The sequence below is a fragment of the Sminthopsis crassicaudata genome, chromosome 6, assembly GCF_048593235.1.
Source record: "Sminthopsis crassicaudata isolate SCR6 chromosome 6, ASM4859323v1, whole genome shotgun sequence".
In the NCBI taxonomy this organism is placed as follows: Eukaryota; Metazoa; Chordata; class Mammalia; order Dasyuromorphia; family Dasyuridae; genus Sminthopsis; species Sminthopsis crassicaudata.
In genome coordinates this window covers 163,570,939-163,585,346 of record NC_133622.1, presented here as the reverse complement: position 1 = coordinate 163,585,346, position 14,408 = coordinate 163,570,939, and the positions used below count along the sequence as shown (strand labels likewise).

General features: G+C 31.1%; 1 protein-coding gene across 2 annotated transcripts in view; it reads left to right on the top strand.

Moving 5' to 3' along the window:
- The window catches only part of MTHFD2L (methylenetetrahydrofolate dehydrogenase (NADP+ dependent) 2 like), a 129,143-nt gene that overhangs the window by 31,351 nt on the left and 83,384 nt on the right, over nucleotides 1-14,408 (top strand). For both annotated transcript variants that reach the window (XM_074276296.1, XM_074276297.1), the window contains exons 4-5: nucleotides 9,852-10,004; nucleotides 13,349-13,456. In XM_074276296.1, the coding sequence (XP_074132397.1) occupies nucleotides 9,852-10,004; nucleotides 13,349-13,456 (261 nt within the window). The remainder of the gene's footprint in view (nucleotides 1-9,851; nucleotides 10,005-13,348; nucleotides 13,457-14,408) is intronic.

The following is a 14,408-nucleotide window of genomic DNA, read 5'->3' as shown; positions in this document are numbered from 1 at the left end:
GCAAGAGATAGAAAAGAACCTTGACCTAGAAAGGTACCATGGTAACAGGGAAGACCAAAACACCAACTAAGATGAGGATAACATGTCCACAGAGTGATATAAATTTGTCTCAAGCCCAAAGAGGCTTCTTGGAAGTGCTCATAAAAATACCTTAAAAAGCAAATAAGAGATATGGAAGAAAAAATGAGAAAAGAAATGAGAAGTATGCAAAAGAGAGAAAGAGAGTCAACAATTTGGAAAAGGAAGGGAAAAAATTGACCAAAGAAAGCAACTCTTTAAAAAATACAATTTCCCAAATGCCAAATGCCAAAAAAAAAAAAAAAAAAAAAAAAAAAAAAAAAAAATCCACTGAAGAAAACACTATCTTTAAAAGTAGAATTAACCAAATAGAAAAAGAGATACAAAAGCATACTGAAGAAAATCATACATCAAAAACTAGAATGGGGCAAATGGGAGCTAATGACTCTATGAATCAGCAAGAATCAGTTAAACAAACTAAAAAGAATGAAAAAATGGGAGAAAATATGAAATACCTCATCAAAATAGCCAACCTGGAAAACAGATCCAGAAGAGACAATTTAAAAATTATTGGCCTACCTGAAAGCCATTACCAAAAAAAAAAGAGCCTGTATAGTATTTTTAAGTGGTCTGTAGGAAAACTGTCCCTATATTCTAGAAACAGAGGGGAAAGTACTCATTAAAAGAATCCCTCAATCACCTTTGCAAAGAGATCCCACAAGGAAAACCCCAAGGAACATTGTTGCAAAACTCCAGAACTACAATCTCAAGGAAAAAATACTGCAAGCTGCCAGACAAAAACAATTCAAATATCAAGTAGCAATAGTCAGAATTACCCAAGATCTTGAGGCTTCTCCAAGGATTGGAAGGCCTGGAATCACCATATTCCATAAGGCAAAAGACCTAGTATTACAAGTAATAATTAACTACTCAGCAAGACTCAGCATTATCTTTCAGGGGAGGCAATGGATCTTCAGTGAAGTAAAAGACTTTCAATCATTTCTATTGAAAAAAACAGAAGTAAACATAAAATTTAATCTACAAATACAGGGCTCAAGAGAAGCATAGAAAGGTAAATAGGGAGGAAATATATATTATTTAAAGATTAAACTGTTTACATCCCTAGATGGGAAAATGATATCTGTAACTCTTGAGAAGTGTGTATGTCACTAGGGCAGGCCAAGGGGGACATCACATGGATGGAGTTGTGAATGGATTCTGATGTGATGATATCCAAAAAATAAAAATAAAAAGACATTATGGGGAGGAAAAAGATCTGTATAGGAAAAAGAGCAAAGGGGAGGTGTAATGGGACAAATTAGAGCCCATGAAGAGGAGCAAGAGACCTATTACAATCCAGAGAAAGAAGGGCTTGATTTCATCAGTTTTGAGTCTAAGAAGAAACAACCCAATCATTCAGTTGGGTATAAAAAATTATCTAACCCTATGAAAAAGTAGCAGGAAAAAGGAAAGAAAAGGGAAGAAGCAGGATAAGAGGCAGAAGAAAAAAAGGGCAGAAACAATAGGAGAAAAGGTAAGAGAAGGGTTGAAAGGGGTGATAGAAGAGTAATGGGTGGGGTGGATTAAAAAAAAAACATTACAAAGAAGATGAGGAAGAGAGATAAGAGACAAAGTAGTGGGTGGGATAGGTGGGGGGAAAAACACTACTAAAAACTGGGTGGCAAAGAAATACTAAGGAGGGGAAAGGGACCTGTATGTGCCAAAATGTTTGTGACAGCTCTTTTCATAGTGGCTAGAAACTGGAAGATGAATGGATGTCCATCAATTGGAGAATGGTTGGGTAAATTATGGTATATGAAGGTTATGGAATATTATTGCTCTGTAAGAAATGATCAGCAGGAGGAATACAGAGAGGCTTGGAGAGACTTACATCAACTGATGCTGAGTGAAATGAATAGAACCAGAAGATCGCTGTATATTTCAGTGTTGTATGAGGATGTATTCTAATGGAAGTGGATATCTTCAACATAAAGAAGATCCAACTCACTTCCAATTGATCAATGATGGACAGAAACAACTGCACCCAGAGAAGGAACATTGGGAAGTTAATGTAAATTGATAGCACTACTGTCTATTTACCCAGCTTACTTACACCTTCTAATCTAATACTTAACGTGCAACAAGAAAATGGAATTTACACACATATATTGTATCTAGGTTATATTGTAAAACATGTAAAATGTATGGGATTGCCTGTCATCTAGGGGAGGGAATAGAGAGAGGGAGGGGATAATTTGGAAAAATGAATACAAGGGATAATGTTATAAAAAAATTACTCATGCATATATGCTGTCAAAAATTTTATAATTATAAAACAAAAAAAAGAGACATAAAGAGAAATATATTTGAGAAAATTTTTCATTGTGTATTTTATAAGATGTTGAACACAGTAGGTACTTAATAAATGTTTGTTGTTGACTCAGAAAAAAAATCAGGGTGGAAAGAAAGAACAAAAGTATATACAGGGGAGAAAATAAAATGGAGGGCAATATAGAACTGTAATCATAATACTGAATGTGAATGGAATGAACTCTCTAATAAAACAGAAGTGAATAGCAGAGTAGATTAAAAAACAGAATCCTACAATATATTGTGTACAAGAAACACATTTTTGACAAAGAGAGACACATACCGAGTGAAGATAAAAGGCTGGAATAGAATTTATTATGTTTTAGCTGAAGTAAAAAAAAAAAAAATAGGGTTAGCAATTCTAATCTCAGATAAAGCAAAAGTAAAAATAGATCTAATTAAAAGAAATAAAGAAGGAAAGTATGTCTTGATAAAGGGTACTGTAAATAATGAGGTAATAACATATTAAATGCATATGCAGCCAAATTCCTAGAGAAGATTTTAAGCTAGTTACAGGAATGAATAGACAGCAAAACTATACTAGTGAGGGACCTCAACCTTCTCTTCTCAGAATCAGATAAATCTAACCACAAAATAAACAAGAAACTATGAAGGTTAATAGAATACTAGAAAACCTAGGTCTCTGGAGAAAACTGAATAGAGACAGAAAGTCTCTATTTCTCAACAGTAGGTGGCACTTACACAAAAATCAACTATATATTAGAGCATAAAAATCTCATAATCAAATGCAAAAAGACAGAAATAGTAAATGTTTCCTTTTCAGACCACAATGCAGTAAAAAATAGATTCAATAAAGGGGCAGGGGAAAATAGACTAAAAACCAATTGGAAATTAAATAATCTAATTTTGAAAAATGAATGGATCAAACAACAAACCATAGAACTAATCCATAATTTCATCCAATAGAATGACAATAATGAGACAACATACCAAAACCTATGGGATGCAGGCAAAGCAATTCTTAGGGGAAATTTTATATCCCTAAATAGCTACATGAGTAAAATAGAGAAAAAAGGAGATTGATGAATTGGGCAAACAGCTAAAAAGCTAAAAAAAAAAAAAAAAAAAAAAATTAAAAACCCCCAGTTAAATACCAAATTAGAAATTCTGAAACTCAAAGGAGAGATTAATAAAATTGGAGCTAAGAAATCTATTCAACAAAAAATAAAACTAAGAGTTGGTTTTATGAAAAAAAAAAACAACAACAATAACAAAATAGATAAACCTGTGGTTAATTTTATTAGAAAAAGAATAGAAAAAAAAAAAAAAAACAAATTACCAGCATCAAAAATGAAAAGGATAAACTTACCACCAATGAAAAAGAAATTAAAGCAATAATTAGGAGCTATTTTGTCCAACTCAATAGCAGCAAATCCTATAACCTAATCTAAATGTAAATTTACAAAAATATAAATTTCCCAGATTAACAGAAGAGGAAATAAATTACTTAAATCGCCCCATTTTAGAAAAAGAAGTTGAACAAGCCATTAATGAACTCCCTGAGAAAAAATCTCCAGGACCAAGTGGATTCATAAATTAATTCTACCAAACATTTAAAGAACAAATAATTCTAATACTATGTAAACCATTTGGAGAAAATAATTAAAGAAGGAGTCCTGTCAAATTCCTTCTATGTCACAAATATGGTATTGATACCTAAACCAGGAAGAGCCAAAACAGAGAAAAAATTACAAACCAATCTTCCTAATGAATATTGATGCAAAATTTTTAAATAAAGCATTAGCAAAGAGATTACAACGATTAATCAACAGAATAATACACTATGACCAAGTGGGATTTATATTAGGTATCCACAGCTGGTTCAATATCAGGAAAACTATTACCATAATTGACCAAATCAATAACAAACTCAACAGAGATCATGTGATAATCTCAATAGATATAGAAAAAAAGCTTTTGACAAAATACAACATCCATTCCTATTAAAAACACTAAAGAGCATAGGGATAAAAGGAGATTTCTTTAAAATAAGCAGTATCTATCTAAAACCAACAGCAAGCATTATTTGTATTGAAGAGAAGCTGGATGCATTCCCAGTAAGATCAGGGTAAAACAAGTTTGCCCATTATCACCACTATTATTCAACATTGTACTACAAATATTGGCTTTAGCAATAAGAAAAGGTAAAGAAATTAGAATAGGCAGTGAGCAAATAAAACTATCACTCTTTGCAGATGATATGATGATATATTTAAAGAATCCTAGAAAATCATCAAAAAACCTATTTGAAGCAATTCACAGATTTAATAAAGTTGCAGGATATAAAATAAGCCCTACACAAATCATCAGCATTTTATATATTATTGACAAAGTCCATCAGCAAGAGATAGAAAGAGAAACTCACTGAGATATCCCCTGGAGAGGTGAAATCTGTCCCAGTCTGACTCCTTCACAGTCTGTTCACTCTGACTGACTGCCTCTGTCCATAGTTCTCTTAGCCCTTAAATACCCTATTACAATTACATCATAACAGTATATTGAGTATGTGTGAACTAGAGTAAGTATCCTTGTTTCAAGTATACTTTTCCAGAGCCTTCTACAAAACTCCATTTAAATAACTGTAGAGATAAAATATTTGAGTGTCTACCTGCTAAGACAAAACCAAGAATGATATGAACACAATTACAAAACATTTCTCACACAAATAAAATCAGATCTAAACAATTGGGAAAATACCAATTGCTCATGGGGAGGCCAAACTAATATAACAAAAATGATAATTTTGACTAAGCGGTCTACTTGTTCTGTGCCATACCAATTGAACTGCCAAAAAATTATTTTCTAGAACTAGAAAAAATAATAACAAAATTCATCTGGAAGAACAAAAGGGAATTAATAAAAAAATACAATGGATGGTGGCTTAGCTGTACCAAGCCTAAAATTATATTATAAAGCAGAAGTCATCATTTGGTACTGCCTAAGTAATAGAGTGGTGAATCAGTGAATTAGATTAGATATACAATGTACAATAATGCAGGCCTATAGTATTTAGTGTTTGATATACTCCCTGCCCTTCCCCCCCCAACAAAAAACACTCACTATTTGACAAAAATTATTGGGAAACTGAAAGTAATGTCAGAAATTTGGCATAGACCTATGTCTTATGCCCCACAACAAAATAAGGTCAAAATGGATTCATGAATTTGGGCATAAAGGATGATACCATAAACAAATTAGGGAGAGCAAGGGATCATTTACCTATCATATCTTTCAAAGAAAGGAGGGATTTATGACCAAAGAAGAACTAGAGAACATTATGAAAGGCATTTGATTATATTACATTTTGATTACATTAAATTAAAAAAAGTTTTTTTTTTTCACAAACAAAACCAACAGAAACAAGATTAAAATAAAAGTATAAAACTGGGAAATAAATCTTTACAGCCAATATTTTCTAATAAAGGTCTCATTTCTAAACTATATAAAGAACTGTGTCAAATTTATAAAAAAAATAACTCATTCCCCAATTGATAAATGAACAATTTTCAGATGATGAAATCTATAGTCATATGAAAAAATGCTCTAAATCACTATTGATTAGATAAAAGCAAATTAAAACAACTCAGAGATATTACCCCAGAACTTTCAGGCTGAGAAAAGATAATGATAAATGTTGGAGAGGATGTGGGAAAACTGGAATACTAATGCATTGTTGGTGGAGTTGTGAAATGATCCAATCATTCTGGAGAGCAATCTGGAACTATGCACAAAGGGCTATCAAGTTGTTCAAACCCTTTGACCTTGTAGTCACTACTGGGTCTGTATCCCAAGGAAATCATAAAGAAAGGAAAAGGACCCACATGTGAAAAAAATGTTTGTGGTAGCAAAGAATTGAAAAATGAGTAGATTCCTATCAATTGGGGAATCGCTGAATAAGTTGTGGTATATGAAGATAATGGAATATTATTGTTCTATAAAAATTATCAACAAGCTCATTTTAGAAAGGCCCAGAAAGATTTACATGCATTGATGCTGAGCGAAACAAGCAGAACCAGGAATACATTGTACACAATAAAAGCAAGAATGTGCGATGATTAACCCAAAAGGAATTCCAATAGATTTTGGACAGAAAATGCCTTCTGCATCCAGAAAAAAGAACTATGGAGATTGAATATACATCAATACATGCTATGTTCACTTCCTTTTTCTGTTGTTTTCCTCTTCTATTATTTTTCCTTTTTGCTCTGATTTTCCTCTCTCAACTATAAAGCAATGTGTATTAAAAATTAAAAAAAAATTTAAATGATTTATAACTTTAAAGGAAGATCACTGATTTTTTTTCACTACTAAAAATCTTTTACTTTTGTAAATAGTATTTTATTTTTCCAAATACACACAGAGATATTCTTTCAACATTTCCCTTTGCAAAACCTTATGTCTCAAATTTTTCTTCTTCTCTCCCTCCCCCATCCCCAAGACAGCAATTTGATATAGGTTAAATGTGTGCAATTCTAAACATATTTCCATATCTATCATGCTAAGCAAAAAAAAAATCTGATCAAAAGGAAAAAAATACATAAGAAAGGAAAAAAAAATGAGCAAAACAACAACAAAAGGTGAAAATACATTCTTTGATCCACATTCAGTCTCCAAAGTCTTCTCTCTGAATGCAAATGGCACTTTCCACCCCAAATTTATTTTTTTTTTTAATTTTTAATTTTATTTTATAATTATAACATTTTTTGACAGTACATATGCATGGGTAATTTTTTACAACATTATCCCTTGCACTCCACCCCAAATTTATTGTAATTGCCTGGAATCACTTCATTGTTGAAAAGATCCAAGTCCATCACAGTTAACAATCATTGATTTTAATATGGCATGATCCCAAGTGCAGATTATTTACAAAGTTAATTAAATTAGGAAAAATAATTCATAGATGAATGGGAGGGGGATCAGTTATTTGGATTTATAATCAGAAATACCTGTCTTGACCTCAGATACTCTACAGTGTGTGAGTCTAGACAAGTCATTTTAACCTGCCTCAGTTTCCATTTTGTTAAATGAAGTGGAGAAGGGAAGGACAAAATACTCCAATATCTTAATCAAGAAAATCTCAAAAGAAGTCATGAAGAATAGGATATTACTAATATGGCTGAATAAAAACAAAAATTATTCAAGTGCCTAATAAGAATGATAGCTGGCATTTATATAGTATTTTAAGTTTTATAAAGAACTTTATGAGTAGTATTTAATTTTATCTTCATAGCAACCTTGGGAGGTAGGTAATTTCATTGACCTTACTTTACAGACACTTATGCAAAGAGGATTAAGTGACTTGCCCAGGATCACACAACTAGTAAATTTCTGAGGCCAGATTTAAAATCAGGTCTTCTTAACTTCAGATTCAATGCTTCATGTTCTGGTGAAAATTAAAAATTCATGCTTTCTTATCCAGAAATACTAGTTTTAAAAATATAGTATTTAAGCTACTTATTTTTGCATATCATTAAAATCTTCATCATTTAATACCAATAAATGTAATTGGCTTATGGGAGAAATTGTATGATTTACTAATGCATTATAATGAATGCTTTATATTTGTCTAAAAGTTAAAAGGGCCAAATTAGAGGGGGGATACCATATGGGAAAAATTGCTATGGCCTTTTGAAAAAAAAAAAGATTTGTTCACATTTATGATTTCATTAGTATATGGAACTCTAGATAAGGAAACTCTTTTCACCAAGGGAAAAGGTACCTTCTCTTCAATTTATAATTGAATTGCTTCAGGCACAGAGATGTTAAAAATCATGTCCAGGTTAATACAGCCAATGTATGTCAAAAGCAAAACTTGATTGACTAGTATAGAATATATAATTAACAAAGGAACCTTAATATAATAGATACAACTTCATTTTGACCTTTTCAAGTGTGCTGTTTTGTTAAGAGGTTAAGAGTTAGGCTATAAATAATACAAATTACTTAATACAGAGTAATAAGATCATATAATTTGATGCTATATATTTGTGCAACTATTATTCATTTAAGACAATGACACCACAGGTAGCCTATGTGTGATCATTTCTGTTCATTCATGACTTAGATTATATTAGTTTCCTCCCATATTTAATTATTTTAGTAATAAGTAAATATGTCTAAGGCTACATTATGCTAATGATTTATGAATATAAATTCTTCAAGCATTTTATTGGCATGAGTAAATACTTAAAATGATGCAAAAAAATTCCTTAACATTTGTCAATCTTTCTTCCCTAGACGCTCACCTTAGCAAATACCTGCCAATTGAAATTCATGACAATCCTCTAAAGTAACAAAATGCTTCTAAGATAACTAACCATCATGGGTAAAATTAAGGCCCAGATCAATTATGTGGTTTCTTTCAGAGTAAAGAGATATTTTATAATTGGCCAAAACTATTTTTGGTCTGATTTGTCTCTAACTTTGGATTTTCATATTATCATAGAATTTTAAACTGATAGGCACCCTAGAGATTGTTTAGTTCCAACTTTTAATTGTACAGATAAGGAAACTGACATCAAAAAGATGCCCTGACTTGTCCTTATCATTATTTTCATTAAGTGGATTGTGATTAAAATATTTTTAAATTATTTGTGATATCAAGAAAGTGACAAAAAAGAAATGATTCATAAAACTTTAGAATCCTGCATGAGTGAGCTTAACATGATTCTTTACAATTTGATTCCCAGGATTCCCAAATGAATGAACCTTTTCTTTTTCACTTAACAGTATTTTATTTTTTCCAATTACATATAAAGATAATTTTTAGCATTCATTTTTGTAAGATTTTGAGTTCCAAGTTTTTTTTCCTCCTCCCTCCCTTATTTTCCTCATTTCCCTCCTCCTCAAAAGAGCAAGAAATCTGATATAGCTTATACATCTATAATAATTTTAAACATATTTCCATATTAGTTACGTTGTGAAAAAAAAAACAAAAGGAAAAAACCATGAGAGAGGAAAAAAAGTGAACACACATTGGCTGGACAGGATCTTTTAACATCGCTGTGCCTGAAGCAATTAAATTATAAATTGAAGAGAAGGTACCAACCTCCCTTGGTGAAAAGTTTCCTTATCTAGAGTTCCATATACTTCAATCTCCATTCAGTCTCCATAGTTCTTTCTCTGGATTCAGAGGGCATTTTCTATCCTAAGTCTATTGGAATTGTCTTGGTTCACCAAATTGCTGAGAAGTACTAAGTTTATCATAATTGATCATTACACAATCTTTCTATTACTTGTATAGTGTTCTTCTGGTTCTGCTCACTTCACTTAGCATATGTCTTTTCCTGAAATCAGCCTGCTCATCATTTCTTACAGAACAATAGCATTTCATTACATTTGTATATCACAATTTATTCAACCATTTCTTAATTGATGGGCACACAAATTTCCAATTCCTTGCCACTACAATGAATGAGCCAATTTTGAATATTTTTCAGATCACATAGATGAAAGGACAGTCTGTAATGGAATTGCACCTGGAAAAGATGTGGATGGATTTCATATTGTCAATGTTGGACGACTATGTCTGGATCAGCATTCTATGATACCAGCTACTGCCTGTGCTGTTTGGGAAATAATAAAAAGAACAGGTAGGTAAAAAATAATTTGAGGATGAATATAAAATACTAAACTAAACTATTGCTTCTTACACATTCTATTTATATAGTTAGTACTCAAAAAATGATTGAATGAATAGGTAAGTTCTACTAATATATATGACTGATAGACATTTACTGCTGAACATCAGACTTAATGTCATAATCCTGAGAAATGGGGGGAACAGGAAGATATAGAGAGTGTTAATCTGAAAGATACTTAAATACTTTCACAGATTGATGACTTTTATCAATACAGATGCTTCTATCCATATCTTCTCATCCTGTGTAATATCCTACCATTGTACTGTATCACATCTTGTGATAGAAATTTTATTCTAAATCTATTAACATTTTGCAGATATAAGTAGAGCCCATGGACTTTCCACCTGTAAAAGCCTCTTGGTTCCTTCTCAGACCTCTATCAATTAAAGAAGATGTTCTTAATCTGGAGCACATGAATTTTTCCTTTCAAAAAATTTTCTTAAGTATCTCTATATATTTTATAATTAAATTATATGTAATTATATGTTATATATACACATATCACATTACATATAATTATAATTTTATATATTTAAAACATTATTTCAAGGAATCCATAGATTTCTCCAGACTTTCATAGAGCCCAAAGCACAAAAAAGAGTTTAATTCTTCATACACATGTCAATTATTCTTATGAAGAAAGTAGGCATGTTGATTAGCAATTATTGACATTTTATTTATTACCTTTTTCAACGCTTGATTTTTTTCAAGTATTTGATATCTTTTCCTCCTTTAGTTATTAAGAAAACAGATTCCTAATACCCTCAAAGTTGGATTGTCTCCATTAATCAGAATTCTTTGTATATTATTTCTAGTCCAAGTGTTATTTCCAAATTTTTAATTTTTAGTGCCATTTTTATTTCTTCTTATAGGCACTGTTAGAGTGGAAATGTTATTATTTAGATGCCATTGATAGAAGAATAGTTTGTCATAGAAATCTTGATGGATCTTTGTATTTCATATATTTGTCCTCATCCCAGTTATTTCATTCCCATCCAATATATTTTACTCAGAAATTTATGTACTACATATAATTGCCCTTGGCTACCATGTATTTCCATTTGCTTTTTTAAAAAATCAAGTATTTGCTGTCTGAGGCAATTTCTAGGCTCTTTTGATCTTCTTATTTATTTATCATTTATTTCCTTATGAATATTGATTATTAATTTTTCAGCATCAATAAATAATATGTTTAAATAGGTCAAAGAGGAGTTATTTTAATTGCTTGCCGTATCTTTTTTTTGTAGTCTTCTGAGATTGCTTTGATCTTTTCTTAATAAGCCTGATCATACACAGAGAGGTTATATAAAAATCATTCTCTCATCAATAATATTTTTCATTAATGAATTTCATTTTTATCATATTTATTCAGCTATTTACCATGTCTAAAGTCTCCTAAATTTCTTCTTGAAATTTTTTGTGTTATGTGGACATCAGATTTTTGTACAATTTACAACTCTTTGGTCATCTATCTATCTATCTATCTATCTGTCTGTCTGTCTATCTATCTATCTATCTGTGTATCTGTTTGTCTGTCTACCTTTTTATCTATCCATTTACCATCTATCTGTTTATCATCTATCTGTATATATATCTATTATATATATATACATATATACATTTATCTATGTATACTTTGAGCTACATTTTCCAAGTAGTTTTTATCCCACCTTTGCTCTGAAATTATCATTTTTGAAGTATATGTTAATTTGATTTGTAGAATATTATTTAGTTCTTAGAGAATTTATCTTTCTCATCCTCTTCAACAGATGTTATAAATAAGCTGCAATTATTTTCCCAGCAGTCTTTTTTCCCAAACATTCATCATGATGGCTAAAAAATATGCTTTAGAATAATGAAAACTATATAGAAAGATATAAATAATACATAGAAGATATAGGTCATCTAGACTGTTGTTCTTTACTTTTGAACTCTCTTTTCTTGTTTCTTTTATTAATGGATAGAAGATTAAAGTGTAGAAAAGACCTGGATTTGCATCTTTGCTTTTATATTTTATATGCTATAGCCTTAGGAAGTTAACATCTATGGCTATTCATTTCTTAATCCCTAAAAGAAAGGTAATTTAGCTAAAACAATTCTAGGGGTCTCTTCCACCACTAAATTCTATCAGTTCACATAGCAATAACTATGTAGTTATATAGTTCTTTAAAATTTGCAAAGCACTTTACAAGTATTATTTTATTTAGTTCTTATAATAAGTTGAGGAGTAGATGCTATTATTAACTTCATTTTACAGGTGAGAAAACTAAGACCCAAAAAGTTTAAATGACTCATTCAGAGTCACACAGCTAGGCTGTATTTGAATTCAGGACTTTCTAACAAGTTCAATGTTCTATCTACTGCACTTTCAAACTGCTGATTATATCATTGAGAACGAAGTTCTCCACATGATTTTTCCAAATCACTAAAATTATTTCAAAATTTTAGATACTTTCTCCCCTAAAGTGTGTTATATATGCCTGCTTGGAAACAAAATTGATTTTATAATTCAGGACTATCATTGTGAATGTCAACTGTTACTCTTTGTTTTAATTCCATTATTGCTTATACTGTATAGGACAATTTGTTTACTTCTGTTCTAAGTGGTCCCAGAATATTTGGGGATTTTCTTGATTTTTTATTTCCCTTTTGACATTTCTCTGTGTTCCAGCTTCTGAAGGTATCTAGCCCCTTCCTAATACACTATTCTATAATGTAAAAATAACAAAGTTTTTTGGGAAAAAGTCATAGATTCTTAGAAAGACTATAGAGATAGTGTTGCTCAACCTACATATTTTAAACTTGACTTAATTGAAGGCCAAAGAGGTTAAGTCACACAGATAATCAGGATCATTAAAGCTAAGAACTTAAATGCTTGGACATTGTGTCAAATATTCCCTTTAGGAGTTTGGCTTTTTCCTATCCTTACATAGGTTTGGGTTCAATATAATTGAGATCATTGAAAGTATAATGTAGTTCATTATTTTGGCTTGTGCAGCACAATTCATTTATAAGCCACCAAAATACAATTTTTCAGTTACATCACAATGATTAACTTTAACATATATGGTTCTTTGAAGCAAAGTGAGAAATTCTGAGATGGGCTAATTTAACCTAGTTGTATGAAAATAAATGTAAACAAATAGAAAAAATGTTACATTATAAACGAGTCAGAGAGGAATTATTTAATTTATGTCTTTAGATCATAGAGTAATACTTTAATTTGACCTTTTAGCTACTTAAATTGCTTCTCATTATTTTTTCTACATTTAAATCAAACTCTGTATTTTAAGGAATCGAAACATTTGGGAAAAACGTAGTTGTGGTTGGAAGATCCAAGAATGTAGGAATGCCTATTACTATGCTTTTACACACTGATGGAGAACACGAGAGACCTGGAGGTATGTCCCCTGTTACTCTATTCAAGTAATCTCATTTATTTTTCAAAGTAGATGTACATATTTGATATAAAAAAGTAAAATTACATTCTTGTTTCTTTATATGATCTTAATGTTTTACTTTATTTCTATTTTTTTGGAGGGGGTTGTAGACTCATTCAAATATAGGATGAATAATAAGTTAATAGAATACTTTACAGTTATAAATCCCAGCTCAATGGCATAGTAGATAGAGTGCTGGTCTTGCAATCAGGATGACTCATCTTCCTGAGTTTAAATCTGACTTCAGATACTTCCTAGTTGTATGATCCTGAGCAATTACTTAATCTCATTTGCCTCACTTTCCTCACCCATAAAAAGAGCTGGAGGAAATAGCAAATTAACATCTTTGCCAAAAAAATCAGACATCTAAGAACAACAGTTATAAATCATTTATACATGTTATTGACCCTCATAATCTTATCAAGTTGGTAGAATAGTTAACATCCATTTTGCAGATGTGAAAATTGAAGTTTGGAGAAATGAACTGATATCCTAGTGTCACACAGCTAATTGACAGCAAATCCAGACCTTCATTTCAGGTCTGCTTCTAAGTCTGTGTATTGTCTCTTTGTACTAAAATCTAAACGTTTTCAGGGAAAAGACTGTCTCAGTTTTGTATTTCTATTGCCAGCATCTAGCTTAGTGTTTTATATATAGTAGATACTATAGTGCTTTATCATTTATTCAAAATAAATAGAAAGTTATTTTAAGTTAAGTGGGAAGAACACTAACACTTGGGAAGTAGGGAAATGTCAGGAAAGACCTTATGTGGGAACTGCAATCTGAGTTGAGCTTGGGAGGAAGCTAAAAATGGCAAGACAGGGTGTATGACAGCTGTCTACCAAGACAGAAGACAGAATGACTGTCTTGTGATAATAGAAATGTGTCCATTTCTCTCATGTAGCTCTTATTA